Source organism: Mustelus asterias, unplaced genomic scaffold, assembly GCF_964213995.1.
Source record: "Mustelus asterias unplaced genomic scaffold, sMusAst1.hap1.1 HAP1_SCAFFOLD_92, whole genome shotgun sequence".
NCBI lineage: Eukaryota > Metazoa > Chordata > Chondrichthyes > Carcharhiniformes > Triakidae > Mustelus > Mustelus asterias.
In genome coordinates this window covers 227,232-252,660 of record NW_027590141.1, presented here as the reverse complement: position 1 = coordinate 252,660, position 25,429 = coordinate 227,232, and the positions used below count along the sequence as shown (strand labels likewise).

Here is a 25,429-nt window from a genome sequence, read left to right as displayed (position 1 = left end):
TACAATCCTTGGGCTTTCTTTGTACTGAGATTCCCTTCGTTTGAAAAGGGGTGGATTAAAAGTTCTCAAAATTAGTTTTTTTTAAAGTTTATTTATCTGTCACAGTAAAGCTTGCATTAACACTGCAATGAAGTTACTGTGAAATTCCCCCAGTCGCCACACTCCGGCGCCTGTTCAGGTCAATGCACCGAACCAGCACGTCTTTCAGACTGAGAGGAAACCAGAGCACCCGAAGGAAACCCAAGCAGACACGGGGAGAATATGCACAGACAGTGACCCAAGCCGGGAATCGAACCCGGGTTCCTGGCGCTGTGAGGCAGCAGTGCTAAAAACTGTGCCACCATGCCGTCACTGTCACTGTGCCACCATGGATGTCAGTGCCCTTTCTTTGTTTTAATCTAATGACCACATGGTCTGGGAATCATTTCAATTCCATAATCTCTCCTTTTAAACTCTTTCCTTCAGTATCCAATTCCAGAATTTTCCTTTTCATTGTGTTAATTGCGTCAGGAATAAATCTTTGGATCCGACAGGAAGTTTAACTCAAGATCAATCCAACACAGGATTGATCAGAATCATTTCACATGTGTCAAATTTTAAATAACCATTACAAATTAAAACTCTCATTCTCACATGTGAATTGTATCTGGATTGAAATTCCTGCATGTTTAGTAAAATATCCTGGAATCATATCTCTGGCCAGTAAATATGGTTCCAGGTTCATAACTTATGAAAAAATGCTTTATTAATTACACTTACTTATTTAAAATCTGTTTGATTTAAATCACAGACAGAAAACCTGAAAGCTTGAAGCATTCAACCCACAAATATCATCCATACACAAGCAGAGAAACTTAGCATGTGCTTTACAACAACAATAACCAAAATTAATTACTTAAGCGTTCTTGTGGTTCTGCTTTTAAACTTCCAGAAATGCCTTTAATTAAAGACTCAAGATAAGGTTAATTCCCCAGAAAGATAAACCTTAACAAATGTAGCCCAAAACAATGATAAAACGCATCTACAAACATCCACATAAAACAAATGAAACACACAGGTTCTCCCAGTTCGTAAATTTCAAACAATGAATCGTCAGCGTTCTCTCTCTCTCTCTCAGCTGTAGCTTCTTAAAGTGACAGAGCACTACAAGCTCACAACTCCTTGAATAAGATACAAGATCCTCCATTCTAACTTAACCTTTTCAAGCTAACTTCCAAGACCTGGTTTATAGGCAAAATCGCAAACAAGTTACCAGCGGAAAAATCTTTGTTCTTTACCTGGGGTTGAGGTGACAACACGATAACATTCTCAGTTATTCCAAATTCCTCCAGGCTATGCGCAAATTTCCACACTTAACTGGATCCTATAAATCCTCAATTATAATCTAAAATAGACAGATGAGTTTCTGGGTGATTTAAAAACAAATCAAATGTCTGCTGAAAGGATTAACTTTTCTACAGAACCTAAAGGGGCGGGGAGTGAGCGGGAAAAACTTGGCACACAATTACGTCACTTTATACAAGTTTAAAAAACTTCTCCATCAACCAAACAAACTTGATTTTAAACTTCATCTATTAATTTTTTATTATTTTCCTCAACCTAATTATTTTAATTTGATCAGTTTTTGTTAGGGATGGGTAACTTCTGTTCTTTATAAACTGGTTCACTCATTTTGTTAATTCTACATGGGCTCGGGAATCAGAACCCAGACTTTATCATCCTGACCATTTTAGTCCTTTTGCCACCAAAGGGGAACAATGGGTGGGGGCGGGGCTCCCGGGTCCGATCGCCCGCCAGGGCCTGCTCACTGGAACCCGGAGACGTCACCGCGGAGCAGAGTGATTCCGATTGGTTGATTCAGGCAGGCCTCCATTGTGATGTCACAATGCGGAAGTTGGCCAATGAGCTTCGGAGTGAAACTTCCTCCTCTGGACAACATCTGGGAGGAAATCAATGTTTCCCCCTTTCCATTTCTTTTCTCATTCTGGGGGAAATTGGGGACTTGCAGCAACTGAAGGGAATGAAGTGAATTCGGTCTGTATATTCCACACATTTTTACTCCAGTAATGTAGACATTTATCTGTCTGGCAGCCTGCAGGGAAATTTTCAGCTCTCTGTGTCCAGGGCAGGAAGCAGTGAGCATGGATCTGTCAATCAGCCTCAATCAGCACCTTCAGGAGAATTGGGAGGGTGAATATTAGATACAGCAGAGTGAGAATGGAGGGAGAGTGTGTGGGAGGGAGATTCACAGCTTTGGGGAATGAGAGAGGAAAGAATGTTCCATAGAAATTAGAATTGTCTGTTCTGAATTTCTCTCCTGTGCTGACAGTGATGACTTTTGTAAATTCCTTGATTTCTTTAAAACATAAATTAAACATTCCCATTTGATTTCAGGGATTAACATATTCTGTTAGTTTGTTCTTTATTGTCAATGTCAGGCTGGGGTTGTTCCTCTTGGAGCAAAGGAGATTGAGGGGAGATTTGATAGAGGTGGACAAGATTCTGACAGGTTTAGATAAGGTGGACAAAGAAAAGCTGTTCCCATTAGCTGACGGGACAAGGACGAGGGGGGTCACAGATTTATGTTTTTGGGTCAGAGAGGAAGGGGGGACGTGAGGAAGAATATTTTGATGCAGCGAATGGTTATGACCTGGAACTCGCTGCCTACAAGGGTGAAGGACAATAAACAATTACAAAGGAAATTGGTTGGACATTTCGGGCGTTTCAAACAGAAATGCTGACTAAATATCTCTGAACTTCCTAACACTGTCACTCTGTGATCCTTGAGAAATCTGAAACCAGGTATTCGCAACAAGACTCAAAGAGCATCAGCCCACTGGAGGCAAAGTCGTGAGACCAACCAGTCCAGCAGAAAGAAACCCTCCGACCCTCCCCAATGACTAACTGTGAGAATGAACAAAATGCAGTCCTGGATGGAATTGAAAGCAGAAACAATAACAGCAGAATCCAACCCCTGGAATCACTCATGAACTTTTGGTGTCTCAGCAGGTGGGATGAAACTCTGAATCCCTTCCCACACTGAGAGCAGGTGAATGGCCTCTCCCCAGTGTGAATGCGCTGGTGTGTCCGCAGGTCAGATAATTGACTGAACCCCTTCCCACACTGAGAGCAGGTGAATGGTTTCTCCCCAGTGTGAACTCGCTGGTGTCTCCGCAGGGTGGATAAATCAGTGAATCCCTCCCCACACTGAGAGCAGGTGAACGGTCTCTCCCCAGTGTGAATTCGCTGGTGCGTCTGGAGGTTAGATAATTGACTGAACCCCTTCCCACACTGAGAGCAGGTGAAAGGCCACTCCCCAGTGTGAACTCGCTGGTGTCTCCGCAGGGTGGATAAATCAGTGAATCCCTTCCCACACTGAGAGCAGGTGAATGGTCTCTCCCCAGTGTGAATTCGCTGGTGCGTCTGCAGGTTAGATAATTGACTGAATCCCTTCCCACACTGAGAGCAGGTGAATGGCCACTCCCCAGTGTGAACTCGCTGATGTGCCTGCAGGCTGGATAACTGACAGAATCCCTTCTCACACTGAGAGCAGGTGAATGGCCTTTCCCCAGTGTGAACTCGCTGGTGTGTCTGCAGGTTAGATAATTGACTGAATCCCTTCCCACACTGAGAGCAGGTGAATGGCCTCTCCCCAGTGTGAACTCGCTGGTGTCTCCGCAGGGTGAATAAATCAGTGAATCCCTTCTCACACTGAGAGCAGCTGAACGGTCTCTCCCCAGTGTGAACACGCAGGTGCGTCTGCAGCTTAGATAATTGACTGAATCCCTTCTCACACTGAGAGCAGGTGAATGGTCTCTCCCCAGTGTGAACTCGCTGGTGTCTCCGCAGGGTGGATAAATCAGTGAATCCTTTCTCACACTGAGAGCAGGTGAATGGTCTCTCCCCAGTGTGAACTCGCTCGTGTCTCTGCAGGTTAGCTAATTGACTGAACCCCTTCTCACACTCAGAGCAGGTGAACGGCCTCTCCCCAGTGTGAACTCGCTGGTGATTCCGCAGGCTGGATAAATCAGTGAATCCCTTCTCACACTGAGAGCAGGTGAACGGTCTCTCCCCAGTATGAACTCGCTGGTGTGCCTGCAGGCTGGATAACTGAGTGAATCCCGTCCCACACTGAGAGCAGGTGAATGGTCTCTCTCCAGTATGAACTCGCTGGTGTGCCTGCAGGTGAAATAACCGAGTGAATCCCTCCCCACACTGAGAGCAAGTAAATGGTCTCTCCCCAGTGTGGCTGCGCCGATGAGCTTCCAGCTCATGTGGGTATCTGTATCCTTTCCCACAGTCTGCACATTTCCATGGTTTCTCCATGGTGCAGGTGTCCTTGCCTCTCTCTTCAGTTGAAGACTCGTCCACACACAGAACAGTCCCCCCACCCCCGCTGTGAATGGTGTGATATTTATTCAGGCTGTGTAACTGGTTCAAGCTCAGTGCACTGGAACACTCTCACTCCTGTGTGGCAGTCTGTTGGCACTTTTACAGTCACATTAATGTTTGAAATCTTTTCAAGTCATCAGGCCGGACAACCATTTCTCCTCGATTCAAAGGCCAATGATATTCAGGTCCCAAGGAATATGACTGTCAGATCTAGATGTGGCGTTTGAGATTTCGGCCTGTGATTCCTCTTTCAGTATCCTGTAAAACAAGTTTACAGAGGTCATCAGTGTCAGTGCAGGATAGAAATTCAGAACACACAATTCTAGTTTCTATGGAACATTCTTTCCTCTCTCCAGACATAGAACATAGAACATTACAGCGCAGAACAGGCCCTTCGGCCCACGATGTTGCACCGACCAGTTAAAAAAAAAAACTGTGACCCTCCAACCTAAACCAATTTCTTTTCGTCCATGAACCTATCTACGGATCTCTTAAACGCCCCCAAACTAGGCGCATTTACAACTGATGCTGGCAGGGCATTCCAATCCCTCACCACCCTCTGGGTAAAGAACCTACCCCTGACATCGGTTCTATAACTACCCCCCCTCAATTTAAAGCCATGCCCCCTCGTGCTGGATTTCTCCATCAGAGGAAAAAGGCTATCACTATCCACCCTATCTAAACCTCTAATCATCTTATATGTTTCAATAAGATCCCCTCTTAGCCGCCGCCTTTCCAGCGAAAACAATCCCAAATCCCTCAGCCTCTCCTCATAGGATCTCCCCTCCATACCAGGCAACATCCTGGTAAACCTCCTCTGCACCCTCTCCAAAGCCTCCACATCCTTCCTGTAATGTGGGGACCAGAACTGCACACAGTACTCCAAGTGCGGCCGCACCAGAGTTGTGTACAGTTGCAACATAACGCTACGACTCCTAAATTCAATCCCCCTACCAATAAACGCCAAGACACCATATGCCTTCTTAACAACCTTATCCAAACATTGGCTCTATTCTCTCTCTATCTGGGGGATAGCGTGGGAAATGATGCTGCGGTAGATCAGCCAATTCTCAATGAATGGTTGAGGCAGTTCGATGGGCTGAATGGCCAACTGCAGCTCCTGTTTCTTATGATTTGTGTGTCCACGACAGGAAGCAGTGAGCATGGATCTGTCAATCAGCCTCAATCAGCACCTTCAGGAGAATTGGGAGGGTGAATATTAGATACAGCAGAGTGAGAATGGAGGGAGAGTGTGTGGAATGGAGATTTACAGCTTTTGGGGAATGAGAGAGGAAAGAATGTTCATTAGAATCATAGAATTCCTACATCTTATCAACCGTCCCTGAGCCTTCAAAATGAATCTCTCTTCTCAAGACACTCTTATCTCTGACTTGTCTGTGCTGCTGGCAGTCTCGCAAAGCAGCTGCCTGTGTGTTGATACGAGGGGCCCTGCTCGGCAAGTTTAATGCTCCATGACTGTGTCTTTAATGACTGAATAACTATAGGAATATGGTCAAGTCAGCTAAATCACATGATGCTTTATATTTCGGTTAGTAACTGTCCATTTTGTTAACATAGCACATTTGGATATATAAATACAGATAAAAGCAAAATATTGCGGTTGCTGGAATCTTAAACCAAAACAGAAAATGCAGGAAAATGTCAGCAGGTCTGACAGCATCTGTGGAGAGAGAATGGAGCCAACATTTAAAGTCTGGATGACCCTTCATCAGAGTTCTGACAAAGGGTCATCCAGACTCGAAATGTTAGTCTATTCTCACTCTATAAATATATATACGACAGCTGCCTCAGCCTTGGCCCACTCTAACACATGTACGAAGCAGGGCTGACTATGTGGAAATGCTCAGATTAAAGTTTCCTGCCTTCTCTTTAACAGCGAGTGAAAATGTTTTTCGGCTTGCAGACCTTCAAAGGAGTCAGTGTCTGCTATTTCAGCACGAACAGGCTAATCTTCACCTACGTAGGCCCCAGAACATTCTGCTTTTCGGCCTTCACCAGAGGGTGAGCAAGACCAGATTTCTCCATAACAAATACCAAAGGCGAGATATGGGGATATGCTATGCAAATAAAACATTTGCAGAAATTAATTTTGAATGTGAAAGAGTGAAAAGCTAGGATTTAATTGGCGAATATGTCCGTCAATGAAGGATTAGAAACATTCCTGGTTTCTGATTTGCTGTAATTGACTATTATTGCCAAGTTATTTTTCTGTAACATCAGAACCACTTGCGGGACAGCTGCACAGGGTTTCTCCTTGTGCACAAGTTATTAAAGGCCCCACATTGGATTATGCGTGGTGTCCAGTGCTGTTTGTACTCAAGTCGACTAAGAATGCCTAAAGTTGCTGGTACCCAGGATCTCTGACAACTCTCCCTAACCGGACCTTGATGATCCAAAGGTTGGTCAGAATCCTCTCCAGTAACTTACCCGCCACTGTTGTCAGGCTCATCGGCCTGTAATTACCAGGCTTCTCTTTGCAACCCTTCTTAAACAATGGAACAACATTAGCCAATCTCTCGTCTTCCAGAACTTTGCCAGTGGAAAGGGATGAAGCAAATACCTCTGCAAGACCCTCTGCAATTTCTTCCCCAAACTCCCACAAGATCCAAGGATGCACTTGATTTGATTTATTGTTGTCACACGTATTAGTATACAGTGAAAAGAATTGTTTCTTGTGGCTATACTGACAAAGCATACAGTTCATAGAGAAGGAAAGGAGAGAGTGCAGAATGTAGTGTTACAGTCATAGCTAAGGTGGACAGAAAGATCAACTTAGAGCGAGGTAGGTCCATTCAAAAGTCTGATGGCAACAGGGAAGAAGCTGTTCTTGAGTTGGTTGGTACGCGAGCTCAGACTTTTGTATCGTTCCCTCAAAGGAAAAAGGTGGAAGAGAGAATCTCCGGGGTGCGAGGGTTGATTATGCTGGCTGCTTTTCCAAGGCAGCCGGATGTGTACACAGAGTCAATGGATGGGAGGCAGGTTTGGGTGATGGACTGGGCTTCATTCACAATCCTTTGAGAAACACTTTGTTGAGAAAAGCATGGATATTAAGGAACTCGAGGAAATAAATCGTGATGACTTGAGGAGTGCACATATAACAGAGAAGGTGGTGCTGGACGTTTTAAAACGCATCAAGGTAGATAAATCCCCGGGAACTGATGAAGTGTATCCCAGGACATTGTGGAAGGCTAGGGAGGAAATTATGGGTCCCCTAGCAGAGATATTTGAATCATCAATAGTCACAGGTGAGGTGCCTGAAGATTGGAGGGTGGCAAATGTTGTGCCTTTGTTTAAAAAGGGCTGCAGGTAAAAGTCTGGGAACGAGAGGCCGGTGAGCCTCACATCTGTAGGGGGTAAGTTGTTAGAAGGTATTTGAGAGTCAGGATCTGCAGGAATTTAGAGATGCAAGGACTGATTAGGGGCAGTCAGCATGGCTTTGAGAGTGGAAAATCATGTCTCACAAATTTGATTGAGTTTTTTGAAGAGGTAACTAAGAAGGTAAATGAGGGCAGTGCAGTTGATGTTGTCTACATGGACTTTAGCAAGACCTTTGACAAGGTACCACATGGTAGGTTGTTGCATAAGGTTAAATCTCACGGGATCCAGGGTAAGGTAGCCAAATGGATACAAAATTGGCTTGGTGACAGAAGACAGAGGATAGTTGTGGAGGGTTGTTTTTCAAACTGGAGGTCTGTTATTTGTCATTTATATTAATGATTTGGATGAGAATTTAGGAATGATTTGGATGAGAATTTAGTAGGTATGGTTAGTAAGTTTATAGATGACACCAAGATTGGTAGCATAGTGATCAGTGAGGAAGGTTATTTAGGATTGCGATGGGATCCTGATCAATTGGGCCAGTGGGCTGACGAATGGCAGATGGAGTTTAATTTAGACAAATGCGAAGTGATGCATTTTGGTAGATTGAAGCAGGGCAGGACTTACTCAGTTAATAATAGAAATCATAGTTAATGGTTGGGCATTGGGGAGAGATACAGAACAAAGAGATCTAGAGGTACAGGTTCATAGCTCCTTGAAAGTGGAGTCACAGGTGGACAGAGTGGTGAAGAAGGCATTCGGCATGCTTGGTTTCATTGGTCAGAACAGTGAATACAGGAGTTGGGATGTCTTGTTGAAGTTGTAAACGACATTGGTAATGCCACACTTGGAATACTGTGTACAGTTCTGGTCACCCTATTATAGAAAGGATATTATTAAACTAGAAAGAGTGCAGAAAAGATTTACTAGGATGCTACTATGACTTGATGGTTTGAGTTATAAGGAGAGGCTGGATAGACTGGGAATTTTTTCCTCTGGAGTGTAGGAGGCTTAGGAGTGAACTTATAGAGGTCTGTAAAATAATGAGGGGCATAGATCTGCTGGTCAATATCTTTTCCCAAAGGTAGGGGAGTTTAAAACTAAAGGGCATATGTTTAAGGTGAGAGGGAAGAGATACAAAAGGGTCCAGAGGGGCAATTTCTCTCACACAGAGTGTTGTGAGTGTCTGGAATAAGCTGCCAGAGGTAGTAGTAGAGGCGGGTACAATTTTGTCTTTTAAAAAGCATTTAGACAGTTACATGGGTAAGATGGGTATAGAGGGATATGCGCCAAACACGGGCAATTGGGACTAGCTTCGGGGTTAAAAAAAGGGGCAGCATGGACAAGCTGGGCCAAAGGGCTTGCTTCCATGCTGTAAACCTGTATGACTCTATGACTTTGTAGTTTCCTGTGGTCTTGGGCAGAGCTGGAGCTATACAACCAGAAAGAATGCTCTTGATGGCGCATCTGTAAAAGTTGGTGAGAGTCGTAGAAGAAATGCCAAATTTCCTTCGTCTCCTGAGAAATAGAGGCATTGATCAGGCCCAGAAGATTTATCCACCTTAACGCACTTCAGGGCTGCAATACCTCCTCCCTAGTAATATGCGTGTGGCCCGAGACATCACCACTTGTTTCCCTTATTGCTTTAGCACCCATCATGTTTCCCTCAGTAAACACCAAGGAGAAATATCCATTAAAAATCTCACCCATCTCCTGTGGCTCCATGCTCAGATGGCCATGCTGATTTTTAAGGGGACCTATTCTCTCTCTCTCGAGCCACCGTTTTACTCTCAGTATAGTTACAGAACCTCTTGGGATTTTCTTCAACCTTACCTGCCAGATCCATATCATACCCTCTTTTTGCCCTTCTGATTTCTTCTCAAGTGTTCCCTTACACGTTTTATAGTCATAGAGGTTTACAGCATGGAAACAGGCCCTTCGGCCCAACTTCTCCATGCCACCCTTTTTTTAATGACTCAGCAAATCCCAATTGCCTGCGTGTCACCCATATCCCTCGATAGTCATCTTACTCATGTCACTGTCTAAATGCTTTTTAAAAGACAAGTGTACCAGTCTCTACTATTACGTGGCAGCTTGTTCCAGACATTGAGGGATTTACTTGTCCCCGATTGCCTAAACCCAATGTATGCTTCCTTCTTTTACTTGGCCAGAGCCTCAATATCCCTTGTCAGCCAGGGATCCCTATATTTATCATTCTTTCCCTTCACTCTAACAGGAATATACTACTCCTGGACTCTTTATCACACTTTTAAAAGCCTCACATTTGCCAGTCATTCCTTTCCCTTCTAACAAACTCACCGAATCAAAATCTGCTGGATCCTACCTAATGCCGACAAAATTGGCCCTACTCCAGTTTAGGGTTTGAACCTGTGGACACGCCTTATCTTTTTTCCAGAACTATTTAAAAACTAATGGTGTTTTGCTCAGAGTCTGCAGCCTCCCTGGATTCACTTCCTTTTCTTTCCCTTCAGTTGCTGCAAGTCCCCAATTTCCCCCAGAATGAGAAAAGAAATGGAAAGGGGGGACAAAAGAAAGTGTTTTACTCACAGGATAAAAGCAAATTACTGCGGATGCTGGAATCTGAAACCAAAAGAGAAAATGCTGGAAAATCTCAAAGCTTGGACTCGAAAGGTCAGGTCTTTTCTCTCCTTACTGATGCTGCCAGACCTGCTGAGATTTTCCAGCATTTTCTCTTTTGGTATTTTACTCACAGATGTTTGAGACAGGAGGAAGTTTCAGTCTGTCTGAAGCTCAATCTTCATTCACACAAAGCCTGCGCTCTGATTGCTGGAGGACCAGAGTCCTTCCGGTCCTCCAACTCTTTCCATTGGTCAACACTTCAAGCATAAAGGTCAGGGGGGTGGGCACTCCCCGGAACATGCGCAGCTTCCCCTCTCCCTTGGACATGCGCAGTCCAGTTTTTTTGGGGGGGGCGGGGCGGGGGGGGCGATCACCGAGCAGCTTCTCGCTCTGGCTGGAGCCGCCAACCGGTTGCCTGGAAACCTTGGCTCCAGTCGGTGCAGGGGGAGGGGAACAATGGGTGGGGGCGGGGCTCCCGGGTCCGCGCACCCGGGCCTGCGCACTGGAACCCGGAGACGTCACCGCGGAGCAGAGTGATTCCTATTGGCTGATTCAGGCAGGCTCCATTGTGATGTCACAATACGGAAGTTGTCCAATGAGCTTCAGAGTGAAACTCCCTCCTCTGGGCAACATCTGGGAGGAAATCAATGTTTCCCCCTTTCCATTTCTTTCCTCATTCTGGGGGAAATTGGGGACTTGTAGCAACTGAAGGGAAAGGAAGTGAATCCAGTCTGTATATTCCACACATTGTTCGGCCGGTCAGGTAGACATGTTCCTGTTTGGCAGCCTGCATGGAGATTTTCAGCTCTCTGTGTCCAGGACAGGAAGCAGTGAGCATGGATCTGTCAATCAGCCTCAATCAGCACCTTCAGGAGAATTGGGAGGGTGAATATTAGATACAGCAGAGTGAGAATGGAGGGAGAGTGTGTGGGATGGAGATTTACAGCTTTTGGAGAATGAGAGAGGAAAGAATGCTCCATAAAAACTAGAATTGTCTGTTCTGAATTTCTATCCTGTACTGACAGTGATGAACTTTGTAAATTCCTTTTGCAGGATATCAGAAGGCGAAAATTTAAAGACGAATATCAAACCAAACTTCACATCAAAATCTAACATCGTCACTCAGTTCATTGGGACCTGAATATCATCAACCTTTGAATCTAGAATGGAAATGTTTCTCTGCTTCAGATTTTAAACATCAGTGTGACTGGAAAAGCACCGAGACACACACACACTGAAACATGCACACACCTGAGTGACTGTGGAAAGAACTTTAACCAGTTAAACAGCCTGAAAATACATTGCAGCAGAGAGACCGCACCCATGTTATGTTGTAACTGAACTGATTGTCAAGCCTGGAGAGTCACAGGGACACCCGCACCATGGAGAAATTGTGTAAATGTGGGAACTGTGGGAAAGGATTCAGGTACCCATCTGCACTGGAAACTCATCGGCGCAGTCACACTGGGGAGAGACCATTCACCTGCTCTGTGTGTGGGAAGGGATTCACTCAGTTATCCCATTTACAAACACACCAGGGAGTTCACACTGGGGAGAGGTCATTCACCTGCTCTGTGTGTGGGAAAGGATTCACTCAGTTATCCAACCTGCTGAAACACAAGATGTCAGAAGCACTGGAATCAGAGAAAAATTGCAATCTTCAAATATTCTAACTCGCTGCAAACGGAGATTACAAGAGTCATGTGTCAATTGTGGCTTGAAATTAAGAAATACACATTTTTGGGGGGCTTGAGATTGCTGTAAAAATCCTCTTTTTCTAACCATCTGTAAAAGGAGATTCCAAAATCACAGAATCTCTGCAATGCAGAAGGAGGCCTTTTAGCCGATCGAGTCTGCACCAAGTTTCTAACAGAGCACCTTTACTCAGGCCCTATCCCTGTAACCTGATGTACATACATCACTAATCCTTTCCTTCCCCCTCATCTTGGGACACAAAGGGACAATTTAGCATAGTCGATCAATCTACTCTTTGGAGTGTGGGAGGAAACCAGAGCACCCAGAGGAAACCCACACAGACAGAGGGAGAATGTGCAAACTCCATACAGACAATCAGCCGAGGCTGGAATTGAACCGGGTCTCTGGCGCTATGAGACAGAAGTGCTAACCACTGTGTCACCCCCAACAGTCATTTGTCAGTCCCGAATATAAATCCATAACATTCTCCCCTCCTGTTTTCTAGCATAAGATTACTTAAGATGGAATATACTTACATTGGAAGCAATTCAGACAAGGTTCACGAGCTGATTTCGGTCATGAAGGGGTCTGTTTTATGAGGAAAGGTTCGGCAGGGTGCATCTATGCTCATTGGATTTTAGATAAATGAGATGAGTGTTGGAGTGAAACTAAGACTGCGACCTTTGAAAGTTAATGCGTACGGGACTGGCTGTGCCCAGCACTTATCCTGTGGTTAACAAAGATCATTCTGTTGCTGACTAAATAACGAACTAACCTTTGAGCTACATCTTGTTATTGTATAAAAAATACGGAACAGACAAAAAAAACCAGACCGCGAGGTCCAGATGGTCCGTTTAGCTTCAGATAAAGCGGAACCGAAACAAGAAGTTGTGGGTTTTTGCAAACGGCTGTTTTTGAAGGAATGTGATTGGAGGTCAGTTGTTGCTAGGGGAGCCCAATTGGCTAAATACATGTAATCACCCAAAGTTAACAACGAAGTAACCGCTAATGTCTGTATGATTAAAGTGTGTAAAAGACGGCGAGCCGCTGCTCCAAATTGAGATGGTGAAAGGCAGCATCCATTAACCCGGCCTGTCAGTCAATGGCTCAAACATTGTCTCTCCTGGTCACCCAAATCCTGAAACTCCGCCCACTGGCCGCGCATGCGCTCTGCTCCCCACTAAACAAAGATGGCGGCCGCGGCACTGGGCCTGATCCCGGATAAAATCCCTGCAGCTGCAAACCTGGGACCGGAAGGCTCTTATTCAGGCCTTGTGGCCTACAGCCGATGTTTATGAAGCCTCTGTTCCCTCCCCACCCCGACTCCCGGCTCCATTCCTCCCTCCGCCCCACCGATTCTGTACAAAACTCTGGTGCGAGCGCACTTGGAGTATTGCGTACAGTTCTGGACGCCGTATTATAGGAAAGATGTGGAAGTGTTGGAAAGGGTGGAGAGGAGATTTACCAGGATGTTGCCTGGTATGGTGGGAAAATCGTATGAGGAAAGGCTGAGGGGCTTGAGGTTGTTTTCATTAGAGAGAAGAAGGTTAAGAGGTGACTTAATAGAGGCATACAAGATGATCAGAGGATTAGATAGGGTGGATAGTGAGAGCCTTTTTCCTCGGATGGTGTTGGCTAGCACGAGGGGACATAGCTTTAAATTGAGGGGTGAGAGATATAGGACAGATGTTAGAGGTAGGTTCTTTACTCAGAGAATAGAAAGGGCGTGGAATGCCCTGCCTGCAGCAGTGGTGGACTCGTCAACGTTGAGAGTGTTCAAGTGGTTATTGGATAAACATATGGATGTTATTGGAATGGTGTAGATTAGAGGAGCTTTAGATTGGTACCACTGGTCGGTGCAACATCGAGGGCTGAAGGGCCTGTACTGCGCTGTAATGTTCTATGATTCTCACCCCTTGAAACAAGCGTCTCGCGGACTCGCGGGGCTCCGAGCAAAGTGACACTGCGCATGCCCCAGATACAGCGCTGCGCCTGCGTACTGGGCTCCTGTGGCGTGAATAGGGCACTTTCACACCCGCAGCGAATGCTGGGCAATAACCGCCATTGAAACTTCATACAGTTAGTCCAAAGTAACATTGTTAGCATTTGAGGTAAGTTAATGAAATATTGAGAATTGGTGATATGCTGTGCTCTATTTCTCAAAGTTCTGCTGCAGGACCATGCAATGGTTTCAAAGCTTTTTACCGTTTCCCCCTCACTCCTCCCTTTATGGTGCTGATTCTGGCTGGGTTCAATCGCACAGTCACTGGTTCTTCTCTCTGTCCCTGATACTGAATATTCACTGTTTTAGAGAATGATACAGCATAAATAGAAACCATTTGGCCCATTATGTCTCTGCTGGCTCTCTGGAAGATCTATCCAACTAATTCCACAGCCCGGCTGGTCGAGTCAGAACAATGCATATCTGCTGTAGTAATCTGAGACCTTAATGGAAAAGGGTTTCCACAGTTAAGCATACCAGGTGGCTGGTAGAATTTAATTGAATGTTTCTGCAGATCCCATATACTGCAGTGACATTATCCTGAAGGGCCAAGGGAGTATTCCAGTGTGTTAACCAGAATACTCCAGGGCACAACCTCAGGCAAAAGGGATGATCCTTTAAAAGAGAGATTAGGAGGAATGTCTTCAGCCAGAGAGTGGTGAATCTGTTGGAACTCTTCGCCACAGAAGGCTGTGGAGACCAGGTCATTGAGTGGCCTCCACAGAGATAGATAGGGTCTTGATTAATAAGGGGATCAGGGGGTCTGGGGAAAAGGCAGTAGACTGGGGATGAGGAAAATATCAGCCATGGTTGAATGGCAGAGTAGACTCGATGGGCCGAGTGGCCTAATTCTGCTCCGATGTCTTATGGTCAAGAATGGATGAATGTTGGAATTACAAAAAAAAGGCATTCATATTCTGAATCTTCATAGTTATCACTTGTCTGGGATGTTTCAATATGAAAGAATCCCATGTACTTGTCAGGTGAGAGGTCGTGTCCAATAGACCTGTGAAAGACAAATCAATGTTAGATTACATTGGGGTTTACGTGATCAGGTCTTGGTTAAATGAACAAGGTCTGTATCAGACTGGAGTTGTGTCTTTGATTCTCCACAACAGTTGTAGGTAGTATCCTTACTAAATATCCACCACAAACAAAATAGTCCGGAGGTCTGAGGTTATTGTGATCACAGCCCTTCAAATTGGATGCATAAATTCTTTCCCACACGGAGCAGGTGAATGGCCTTTTCCTATGTGTGTACATTGAGGAGGCAGTGGCAGAGTGATATTGTCACTAGCACAGTAATCCAGAGACCCCAGGGCAATGCTCTGACCATGAAACCATAGAATCATAGAAACCCTACAGTACAGAAAGAGGCCATTCGGCCCATCGAGTCTGCACCGACCACAATCGCACCCAGGCCCTACCCCCATATCCCTATATATTTTACCCACTAATCCCTCTAATCTACGCATCCCAGGACACGAAGGGGCAATTTTAGCATGGCCAATTGCTGATTGCTCACTAACGTCCTCTGGGGAAGGAAATCTGCGGTCCCTCTCCCCACCCTATACCCATAATCCCATACATTTAGCATGGCCATTCCACCTAGCCTGCACATCTTTGGAGTGTGGAAGAAACCGGAGCACACGGAGGAAATCCACACAGACACAGAAAGAATGTGCAAACTCCACACAGGTTGAAATTGAACTCAGGTGTCTGGATCTGTGAGGCAGCAGTGCGATCCACCATGCCACCTTGCTGCCCAAATAGGAGACCAAAAGTATATATCCTTGGGAGACACCAAGTTCAAAGACTTTGGAGAGGAAAGGGAGGCTGGAGATGGGGCCATAATTTGCAAGCAAAGTGGGATCAAAGGGTTTTTTTTCAGAAAGGGTGATGTTTGTGTATTTAAAAGTGAGAGGAACAAAACGAGAAGAGAGGGAGAGAATCATTAACAATGTCAGCCAATATGGGGAAGTTGGATGGTCGGCAATTTAGTGGAAATGGAGTCAGGGCAAAACAGGAAAGAAACTGTTGAAAGATGTGGGTTCAGGGCTCAGACAGGGAGAGGCTTTAGATACATTAGTTTGGCTCAGTGGGAGGGTGGAAGAGAGGGAAGCAGCAGGGGCAGCTGATTGGGTTGGCTCAATCCTAGTGACAAAGAAGCTCCATGAGTTCATCACACTTTTTGTTGGGGGTCAGGATGGAGGAGACAGGGGAGAGGGAGAGCCATTTGAAAGGAATGGACTTGAGTCAGAAATAATAAAAAGTTTCAACAAATTGTTTGTTTAACATAAAAGCAGATTGATTTGACTTTCATCCAGGACATTAGTATTTATATGTGGGCTCAAATTTATTTACATCAGAGGCGAATGACCACAATCAACATGTTTGTGATTTGTGATAAACAGCAGAATCAAACTCCAACAGTCACTTGTCAACTCGCTGATGGCTCAACAGGTTGTATTTCTGAGTGAATCCCTTTCCACATTTGGAGCAGGTGAACGGCCTCTCCCCAGTGTGAATTCGCTGGTGGACAGAGAGTTGGGATGGTCGCCTGAACCCAGTCCCGCAGTGAGTGCACTTGAATGGTCTCTCATCAGTGTGACCACGTTGATGAGACATCAGATCACTGCAGCTTTTATAGCATTTCCCGCAGTCTGGACATTTAAAAGGTCTCTCCTCACTGTGAACACGTTGATGGGACACTAGATTGCTGGAACTTTTATAGCACTTGCCACATTCTGGACATTTAAATGGTCTTTCCTCTGTGTGAACTCGCTGGTGTGTCTGCAGTGCAGATGACTGAGTGAATCCCTTCCCACACTCGGAGCAGGTGAATGGCCTCTCTCCCTTGTGAACCCGCTGGTGTCTCAGCAGGTTGAATGACTGAGTGAATCGCATCCCACATTCAGAGCAGGTGAATGGCTTCTCCCCAGTGTGAGTGCGCTGGTGTGTCAGCAGGTTAGATGATTGAGTGAATCCCTTTCCACACTCGGAGCACATAAATGGCCTCTCTCCAGTGTGAACTCGCTGGTGTGTCAGCAGGGTGGATGACTGAGTGAATCCTCTCCCACACTCAGAGCAGGTGAACAGCCTCTCCCCAGTGTTACTGTATTGGTGAATTTCCAGCTCAGACAGGTCTCTGAATCCTTCCCCACATTTCCATGGTTTCTCCTCAGTGTGACTGCACTTGTGTCTTGACAGAGCAGATGATTGTCTGAATCCTTGTCCACACACAGGACACGTGTACAGTTTTGCCCCATTGTGAACGGTGGTTTTCCCTTCCATGCTCAAGGTTCAGTTATATTCAGGTTACAATAAATTGGGCAACTCAGTCAGATCCTGATGTGATGTTTGGTTTGAGTTTCCTGACTGCAAATCCTCCCCTTCTAAAACCCTGTGAAATTGATTTAAAACAGTGAAAAGAGGGAGTGAGAGAGAATCCACAAAAACACAAAAGCAGGTTGTGAAATTGAGCTGAATGAATCTGGTCATTTGTGGGGCCGGCACCAGGAAAACATTACCATGGAAACTGCTGGATTGTCATAAAACCTCAACTGGTTCACTAATGTCTGCCAGGGAAGGGAATCTGCCATCCAGTCTGGGACTACACAAGGCTCTGGCCTCTATGGATGGAGAGAGAGATGGGGGCATCTACAACTCAGCCAGAGATTTGAACCTTAAAACCGTTAACCTGCCCACCGAGAAGGATCAGGGTAAGGGGTGTATGTGAACACCATCATCTTCACGTTTTTCTCCAACTTTACACACCTCCCTTGTCTGACATCCAGGACTGGATGAGCAGTAATTGCCTTTGTTAAATATTGGAAGATGAAGGCTATCATCTCCAGCCCTGCAACAAATTCCACTTCCTAACCACTGACTCCATCTGTCCCCATTGCGACTGTCTGAGGCTGAACCGGAGTATTCACAACCTCAGTGACATGTTTCACTTCAAACTGAGCTTCCAAACATATCCTCATAGAATCTACAGCACGGAGACAGGCCCTTCGGCCCAAACTGGACAATGCCCACCAAAAATGCCCATGTAAGCTAACTCCATTTGGCCCATATCCCTCTAAACCTTTCCTATCCATGTACCTGTCCAAATGCCTTTTAAATGTTGTCAATGTCCTTGCCTCAACCACTCCCTCCGGCAGCTCATTCCACACCCGTACCACCCTCTGTGTAAAAAAGCTGCTCCTCAGGTTCCCATTAATTCATTTCCCTCTTAACTTAAACTTATGCCCTCTAATTCTTAATTCCCCAACCCTGGGAAAAAGACTGAGTGCATTCAACCTATCCATGCCTCTGATGATCTTACACACCTCTATAAGATCACCCCTCAGTCTCCTACGCTCCAAAGAAAAAAGTCCTAACTCATCCAATCTCTCCCTATAACTTGAGTCCTGGTAACATCCTTGTAAATCTCTTCTGCACTCTCTCCAGTTTTCCAAATCAAGGTGACCAAAACTGAGCACAATATTCCAGGTGCAGCCTCACCAAAGTCCTGTACAACTGCAACATAACTTCCCAACTCCTATACTCAATGCCCTGACTGATAAAGGCCAGCATGTCAAAAGCCTTCTTCACTGCCCTATCTCCACGTGACGCCATCTTAAGAGAACCGTGCACCTGAACTCCAAAGTCCCTCTGTTCCACGATACTCCCTGAGGTCCTCCCATTCACCGTGAAAGTTCTACCTTGGTTTGACTTCCCATGATGCAACACCTCACACTGATCTGTATTTAACTCTATTTGCCACATCACCACCTTCACTACCTATTTCCACCTCAGTGACATCGCCCCACTTTGTCCTGGCCTCAGCTCACCTGCTGCTGAAACCAGGTGGAGGAAGAAATTGCTAAGCAGATTATGGATAGGTGTGGGGGGCACAGGGTAGTTGTCATGGGGGACTTTAACTTTCCAAATATTGATTGGAACCTTTGTAGGTCGAATAGTTCGGATGGGGCATTTTTTGTGCAGTGTGTGCAGGAGGGTTTCCTGACACAATATGTGGATAGGCCGACAAGAGGTGGGGCCACAGTGGATTTGGTACTGGGAAATGAACCGGGCCAAGTGTTAGATTTGGTTGTGGGAGAGCACTTTGGAGATAGTGACCACAATTCGGTGTCTTTTGTTATTGCAATGGAGAGGGATAGGGCCTTACGGCAGGGCAAGGTTTATAATTGAGGGAGAGGTAATTATGATGCGATTAGGCAAGAATTAGGGGGCATAAGTTGGGAACAGAAACTGTCGGGGAAAGGCACTAATGAAAAGTGGAACTTTTTCAAGGAACAAATACTGGGTGTCCTTGATAGGTATGTCCCTGTCAGGCAGGGAGGAAATGGCCGAGTGAGGGAACCATGGTTCACAAAAGAGGTGGAATGTCTTGCAAAAAGGAAGAGGGAAGCTTATGAGGAAACAAGGTTCAGATGGCTCGATTGAGGGTTACAGGTTAGCAAGGAATGAGCTGAAAAAGGGGCTTAGGAGAGCTAGGAGGGGGCATGAGAAGTCCTTGGCGGGTCGGATCAAGGAAAACCCCAAGGCTTTTTACTCTTATGTGAGGAATAAAAGAATGACCAGGGTGAGGTTAGGGCCGGTCAAGGACAGTAGTGGGAACTTGTGTATGGAGTCAGTAGAGATAGGAAAGGTGATGAATGAATACTTTTCTTCAGTGTTCACCAAGGAGAGGGGTCATGTTTTTGAGGAAGAGAAGGTGTTACAGGCTAATAGGCTGGAGGAAGTAGATGTTCGGCGGGAGGATGTACTAGCAGTTTTGAATAAACTGAAGGTCGATAAGTCTCCTGGGCCTGATGAAATATATCCTAGGATTCTTTGGGAGGCAAGGGATGAGATTGCAGAGCCTTTGGCTTTGATCTTTGGGTCCTCACTGTCCACGGGGATAGTGCCAGAGGACTGGAGAGTGGTGAGTGTTGTTCTTCTGTTTAAGAAAGGGAATAGAAATGACCCTGGTAATTATAGGCCGGTTAGTCTTACTTCGGTGGTTGGTAAGTTGATGGAAAAGGTCCTTAGGGACGGGATTTACGACCATTTAGAAAGATGCGGATTAATCCGGGATAGTCAGCACGGATTCGTGAAGGGCAAGTCGTGCCTCACAAATTTGATAGAATTTTTTGAGGAGGTAACTAAGTGTGTTGATGAAGGTAGGGCAGTTGATGTCATATACATAGATTTTAGTGAGGGGTTTGATAAAGTCTCCCATGGTCAGCTTATGATGAAAGTGAGGAGGTTGGGATAGACGGAAAGTTGGCCGATTGGATAGGTAACTGGCTGTCTGATCGAAGACAGAGGGTGGTGTTGAATGGAAAATTTTCGGACTGGAGGCAGGTTGCTAGCGGAGTGCCACAGGGATCAGTGCTTGGTCCTCTGTTAGTTGTGATGTTTATTAATGACCTAGAGGAGGGGGCTGAAGGGTGGATCAGTAAATTTGCTGATGACACCAAGATTGGTGAAGTAGTGGATGAGGTGGAGGGCTGTTGTAGACTGCAAAGAGACATAGATAGGATGCAAAGCTGGGCTGAAAAATGGCAGATGGAGTTTAACCCTGATAAATGTGAGGTGATTCATTTTGGTAGGACAAATTGAAATGTGGATTCCAGGGTCAAAGGTAGGTTTCTGAAGACTGTGGAGGAACAGCGAGATCTTGGGGTCCATATCCACAGATCTCTGAATGTTGCCACTCAAGTGGATAGAGCTGTGAAGAAGGCCAATAGTGTGTTAGCTTTTATTAACAGGGGTTGGAGTTTAAATGCCGTGGGGTTATGCTGCAACTGTACAGGACCTTGGTGAGACCACATTTGGAATATTGTGTGCAGTTCTGGTCACCTCACTATAAGAAGGATGTGGAAGCGCTGGAAAGAGTGCAGAGGAGATTTCCCAGATGCTGCCTGGTTTGGAGGGTAAGTTTTCTGAGGAAAGATTGAGGGAGCTTGGGCTGTTCTCTCTGGAGCGGAGGAGGTTGAGGGGAGACTTAATAGAGGTTTATAAAATGATGAAGGGGATAGATAGAGTGAACGTTCAAAGACTATTTCCTCGGGTGGATGGAGCTATTACAAGGGGGCATAACCATAGGGTTCATGGTGGGAGATATAGGAAGGATGTCCGAGGTAGGTTCTTTACACAGAGAGTGGTTGTGGTGTGGAATGGACTGCCTGCAGTGATAGTGGAGTCAGACACTTCAGGAACATTTAAGCGGTTATTGGATAGGCACATGGAGCACACCCCGATGATAGGGAGTGGGATAGCTTGATCTTGGTTTCAGATAAAGCTCGGCACAACATCGTGGGCCGAAGGGCCTGTTCTATATTCTATGTCTGACTTACTCAGTTAATGGTAGGTGTTGGGGAGAGTTATAGCACAAAGAGATCTAAGGGTACATGTTCATAGCTCCTTGAAAGTGGAGTCACAGGTGGACAGAGTGGAGAATAAGGCATTCGGCATGCTTGGTTTCATTGGTCAGAACATTGAATACAGGAGTTGGGACATCTTGTTGAAGTTGTACAAGACATTGGTAAGGCCACACTTGGAATACTATGTACAGTTCTGGTCACCCTATTATAGAAAGGATATTATTAAACTAGAAAGAGTGCAGAAGAGATTTACTAGGATGCTACCAGACTTGATGGTTTGAGTTATAAGGAGAGGCTGGATAGACTGGGGCATTTTTCCTCTGGAGCTTAGGAGGCTGAGGTTGATGTTATAGAGGTCTATAAAATAATGAGGGGCATAGGTCAGCTGGATAGTCAATATCTTCTCCCAAAGGTAGGGGAGTCTAAAACTAGAGGGCATAGGTTTAAGGTGAGAGGGGAGAGTTAGAAAAGTGTCCAGAGGGGCAATTGTTTTGCACAGAGGGTGGTGAGTGTCTGGAACAAGCTGCCAGAGGTAGTAGTAGAGGGGGGTACAATTTTGTATTTCAAAAAGCATTTAGACAGTTACATGGGTAAAATGGGTATAGAGGAATATGGACGAAATGTGGACAATTGGGACGAGCTCAGGGGTTTTAAAAAAAGGGTGGCATGGACAAGTTGGGCCGAAGGGTCTGTTTCCATGCTGTAAACCTCTATGCCTGTTTGCCCTGGATCAAACTGACACCCAGGAACTCCCAAATGCTGCAGCTTGAATGTGTACTAATAAACTATTTCTTTTATCCAATGATAATTTATTTTTGTTTTTAAGTATTTTATTAACCTTACCACCTGTTGCTATACTATTTTGATCCTTAGGAACAGAATAAATCTTAGTTACTTAGCAGATACTCACCAAAAATCTGGCTTCTTCTCCTGTCGAAGAGTAAGATCACTTCCTAAAGGCTGAGAAAGTTAGAAAGCAAAAGGGCACCTCTTTCCCTTCCTTCCCTAACTCCGTTAATTACCCAACTCCCAGAACTCTATTCTAAGCTGCGCAAGTGATGCCGGTTCAGAGCTGTTTCTGAGCTGTAGATTCAATACAATACTCACTTGCAGACAGGGACATGAAGGCCTGTATGGGTCTCCAGGCCACCATGCACACATCATGATAGGGAGGATGGAGATGGTGTTGCCAGCCATGTACATGATGAACAGATTCATGGGCAGCTGTTTCAATGGGCCCAAGGCGGTGTCTCAGCAGGACTGAAAACAGAAAGTGAGCAGGGTATCAGTAAAGGGGGCCGGTTAGGGGAGGCCATATACTGATCTTATATCCAGGCCTGGAAGTAAGGATGACCATTAACCCTTTAACACACAGGCTGCTGTGGTTCACCAAGGTACTTCACCACCGTGGACAAACCAGGGGCGTTGTCAACCACACACTAAAGACACATTCAAATCCAACTTACTTTCTCGACCAGGATCCTGTCTGTTTCTTGGATGCAGATGTCCGGGAGCTGTTTGTCCGAATATGCGATTGGGTGCATGGAGTCTCTCTGGCCACACTGTTGATCACGGCTCCTGTGAGAAACAGAAAACACAAATTGGTCACCCTTTCAAGACCTTCTTTAAAGAGGGAGTCTCTCTGTTGAGGACCCCAACGTGGTGGCAATAGTGCCAGCATGAACTAAAGCTTGGGCAAACCTCAGACACACACTGCCATTGTGTCCACTGAACTGCCACGGGAATGGAGGGCTGCAGAAGTGGATTTAGTGTGAATTGATAATCAGGGTGCCAATCCACTTACCCTCCATTTAGGGACAAAGTGACAAATCACCAGAAGTACCAAATTGTATCTTGAAAACAAACACTGCGGGACATTGAGAGAGATCCAGTTCAGCACCCGGCCCTGGAAACGAGCAATCGTTCCTCCAACCACCACCGCAGTTGGCACCTGATCAGGTGGAGGGGCTGAAACCAAAAGGGCATCTCAGGGTCATGACCTGGGGAAAAGATGCCAAGTGGGGTCTGAGTGGTTTCTGGGGGATTTGAAGGGCTGCTTTGTGATCAGGAGCTCGGTGAGGGGTAAAAGAGGCGTGAAAAACCCGGGGTTGGGAAGTTTTGGGTTGGTGCCACGTCCCCGGGTCAGTGTGCGGTGGCGTCCCCTCGGGAGAGGTGGGCTGACCCGGCTTGTCGCTTACTCGAGACCCCGGCTCCCCGCGCGGCCTCCGCACCTGCTGGTGCCGCTCAGGGTCCGCTTGCGCCAGCACGCGCGGTTGTCAAGCCCCGCCCCTGCAGCCATGACAACGCCGCTGACCGTTAACCGTCCCCCCCTTTCAAATCTGATTCCGATCAAGAGAAGAAGCCGCGTATTTCCGTCAACAAAACACTCCCGCTCCAATGCGCATGTGCAAGCCCAACCGCCTAAGCGTTCTGCGGGCACCGCCCAAAGCCCCGCCCCCACATCGTCGTCATCTTTTTTAGGGGCACATCTGTTCCGACACTTCACCTTCTGTCCAAATGGAGCACGTTTGCCCCGCACAAAGATGGACATCACTTAATGTCAGAGATATTTGCAATATTGAGTCCAGATGACCCTTTGTCAAAGCAAAAAGAAATAGCAAGTGGGAGGTATTTATACTGCAGGGTGAGGGAATGAAAGATGAGCCATAGCCACAGAAACCAGGGGAAAAGACTGCTAATGGCTGTCCACATTCTCTCTGTGGACAACCATTATAGCACCAGGGACTCATGTTCGTTTCTCGGCTTGGGTGACTGTCTGTGCGGAGTCTGCACGTTCTCCAGGTGCTCCTGGAGAACATGCTCCTCTTTTTCTTCTCATGAAAATCCAGTATTTCCGAATGCCCTGAATGAATTTTGAGGCCCAGGTCAGAGCGAATAAATAAAAGCAAAAAACTGTGGATGCTGAAATCTGAAACAAAAACTGAAAATGAACCACTGTGGTAAATGCATCATTGTCAATCTATTTTACTCGGTATTTGTTTCATTATTCAACATTTAACATCAATACATTTATTTATTATGCATCTCCTCATTCTGAATTGAATATTCAGAGAGTTCATAAAAGAGAGCTAGGCGATGATAGGGATCTAGATGAGTATACGGCTTGTAGGAAGGGACTTAAGAAAGAAATTAGGAGAGCAAGAAGCGGTCACGAGAAGGCCTTGGCAGGTAAGATTAAGGAGAACCCTGAGGCGTTCTATAAATATGTGAAGAGTAAAAGGATGAGATGTGAAGGAATAGGACCTATAAAATGTGAAGGTGAGAAAGTCTGTACAGAACTGGAAGAAATAGCAGAGGTGCTTAATGAATATTTTACCTCGGTATTCACGGTGGAAAAAGACATGGGTGGTTGTACTACAGGACTGAGGTGGACTGAAAAGATTGAGTATGAGGACATTAAGAAAGAGGATGTGTTGGAAATTTTGAATAGCATCAAGATAGATAAGTTGCTGGGACCGGGTGGGATGTACCCCAGGTTACTGTGGGAGGCGAGGGAAGAGACTGCAGAGCCTCTGGCGATGATCTTTGCATCATCGATGGAGACGGGAGAGGTTCTGGAGGATTGGAGGATTGCGGATGTGGTTCCTATATTGAAGAAAGGGAATAGGGATAGCCCAGGAAATTACCGACTGGTGAGTCTAACCTCAGTGGTTGGTAAGTTGATGGAGAAAATCCTGAGGGACAGGATTTATGAACATTTAGAGAAGTTTAGGATGCTCAAACATAGTCAGCACGGCTTTGTCAAAGGCAAATCGTGCCTTACGAGCCTGGTGGAGTTCTTTGAAAATGTGACTGAACACATTGACGAAGGAAAGGCGGTAGATGTGGTTTACATGGACTTCAGCAAGGCATTCGATAAGGTCCCCCATGCAAGACTTCTCGAGAAAGTGAGAGGGCATGGGATCCAAGGGGCTGTTGCCTTGTGGATTCAGATCTGGCTTGCCTGCAGAAGGCAGAGAGTGGTTGTAGATGGGACTTTTTCCGAATGGAGGTCGGTCAC

The 25,429-nt window shown here is 45.8% G+C and overlaps 2 protein-coding genes across 2 annotated transcripts in view; one reads left to right on the top strand and one right to left on the bottom strand.

Moving 5' to 3' along the window:
• Positions 1-25,429, top strand: part of LOC144484079 (uncharacterized) — a 192,129-nt gene that overhangs the window by 84,158 nt on the left and 82,542 nt on the right. The window lies entirely within an intron of this gene.
• Positions 1,202-23,730, bottom strand: LOC144484106 (uncharacterized). Its single transcript, XM_078202658.1, has 8 exons — positions 23,607-23,730; positions 22,875-22,986; positions 22,516-22,668; positions 16,467-17,432; positions 14,927-15,035; positions 13,941-14,034; positions 2,960-4,301; positions 1,202-1,220 (listed from the first exon to the last, which is right to left on the bottom strand). The coding sequence occupies exons 4-8, from the start codon at positions 17,321-17,323 to the stop codon at positions 1,202-1,204; spliced, it is 2,421 nt and encodes an 806-aa protein (XP_078058784.1). The 5' UTR covers positions 17,324-17,432; positions 22,516-22,668; positions 22,875-22,986; positions 23,607-23,730.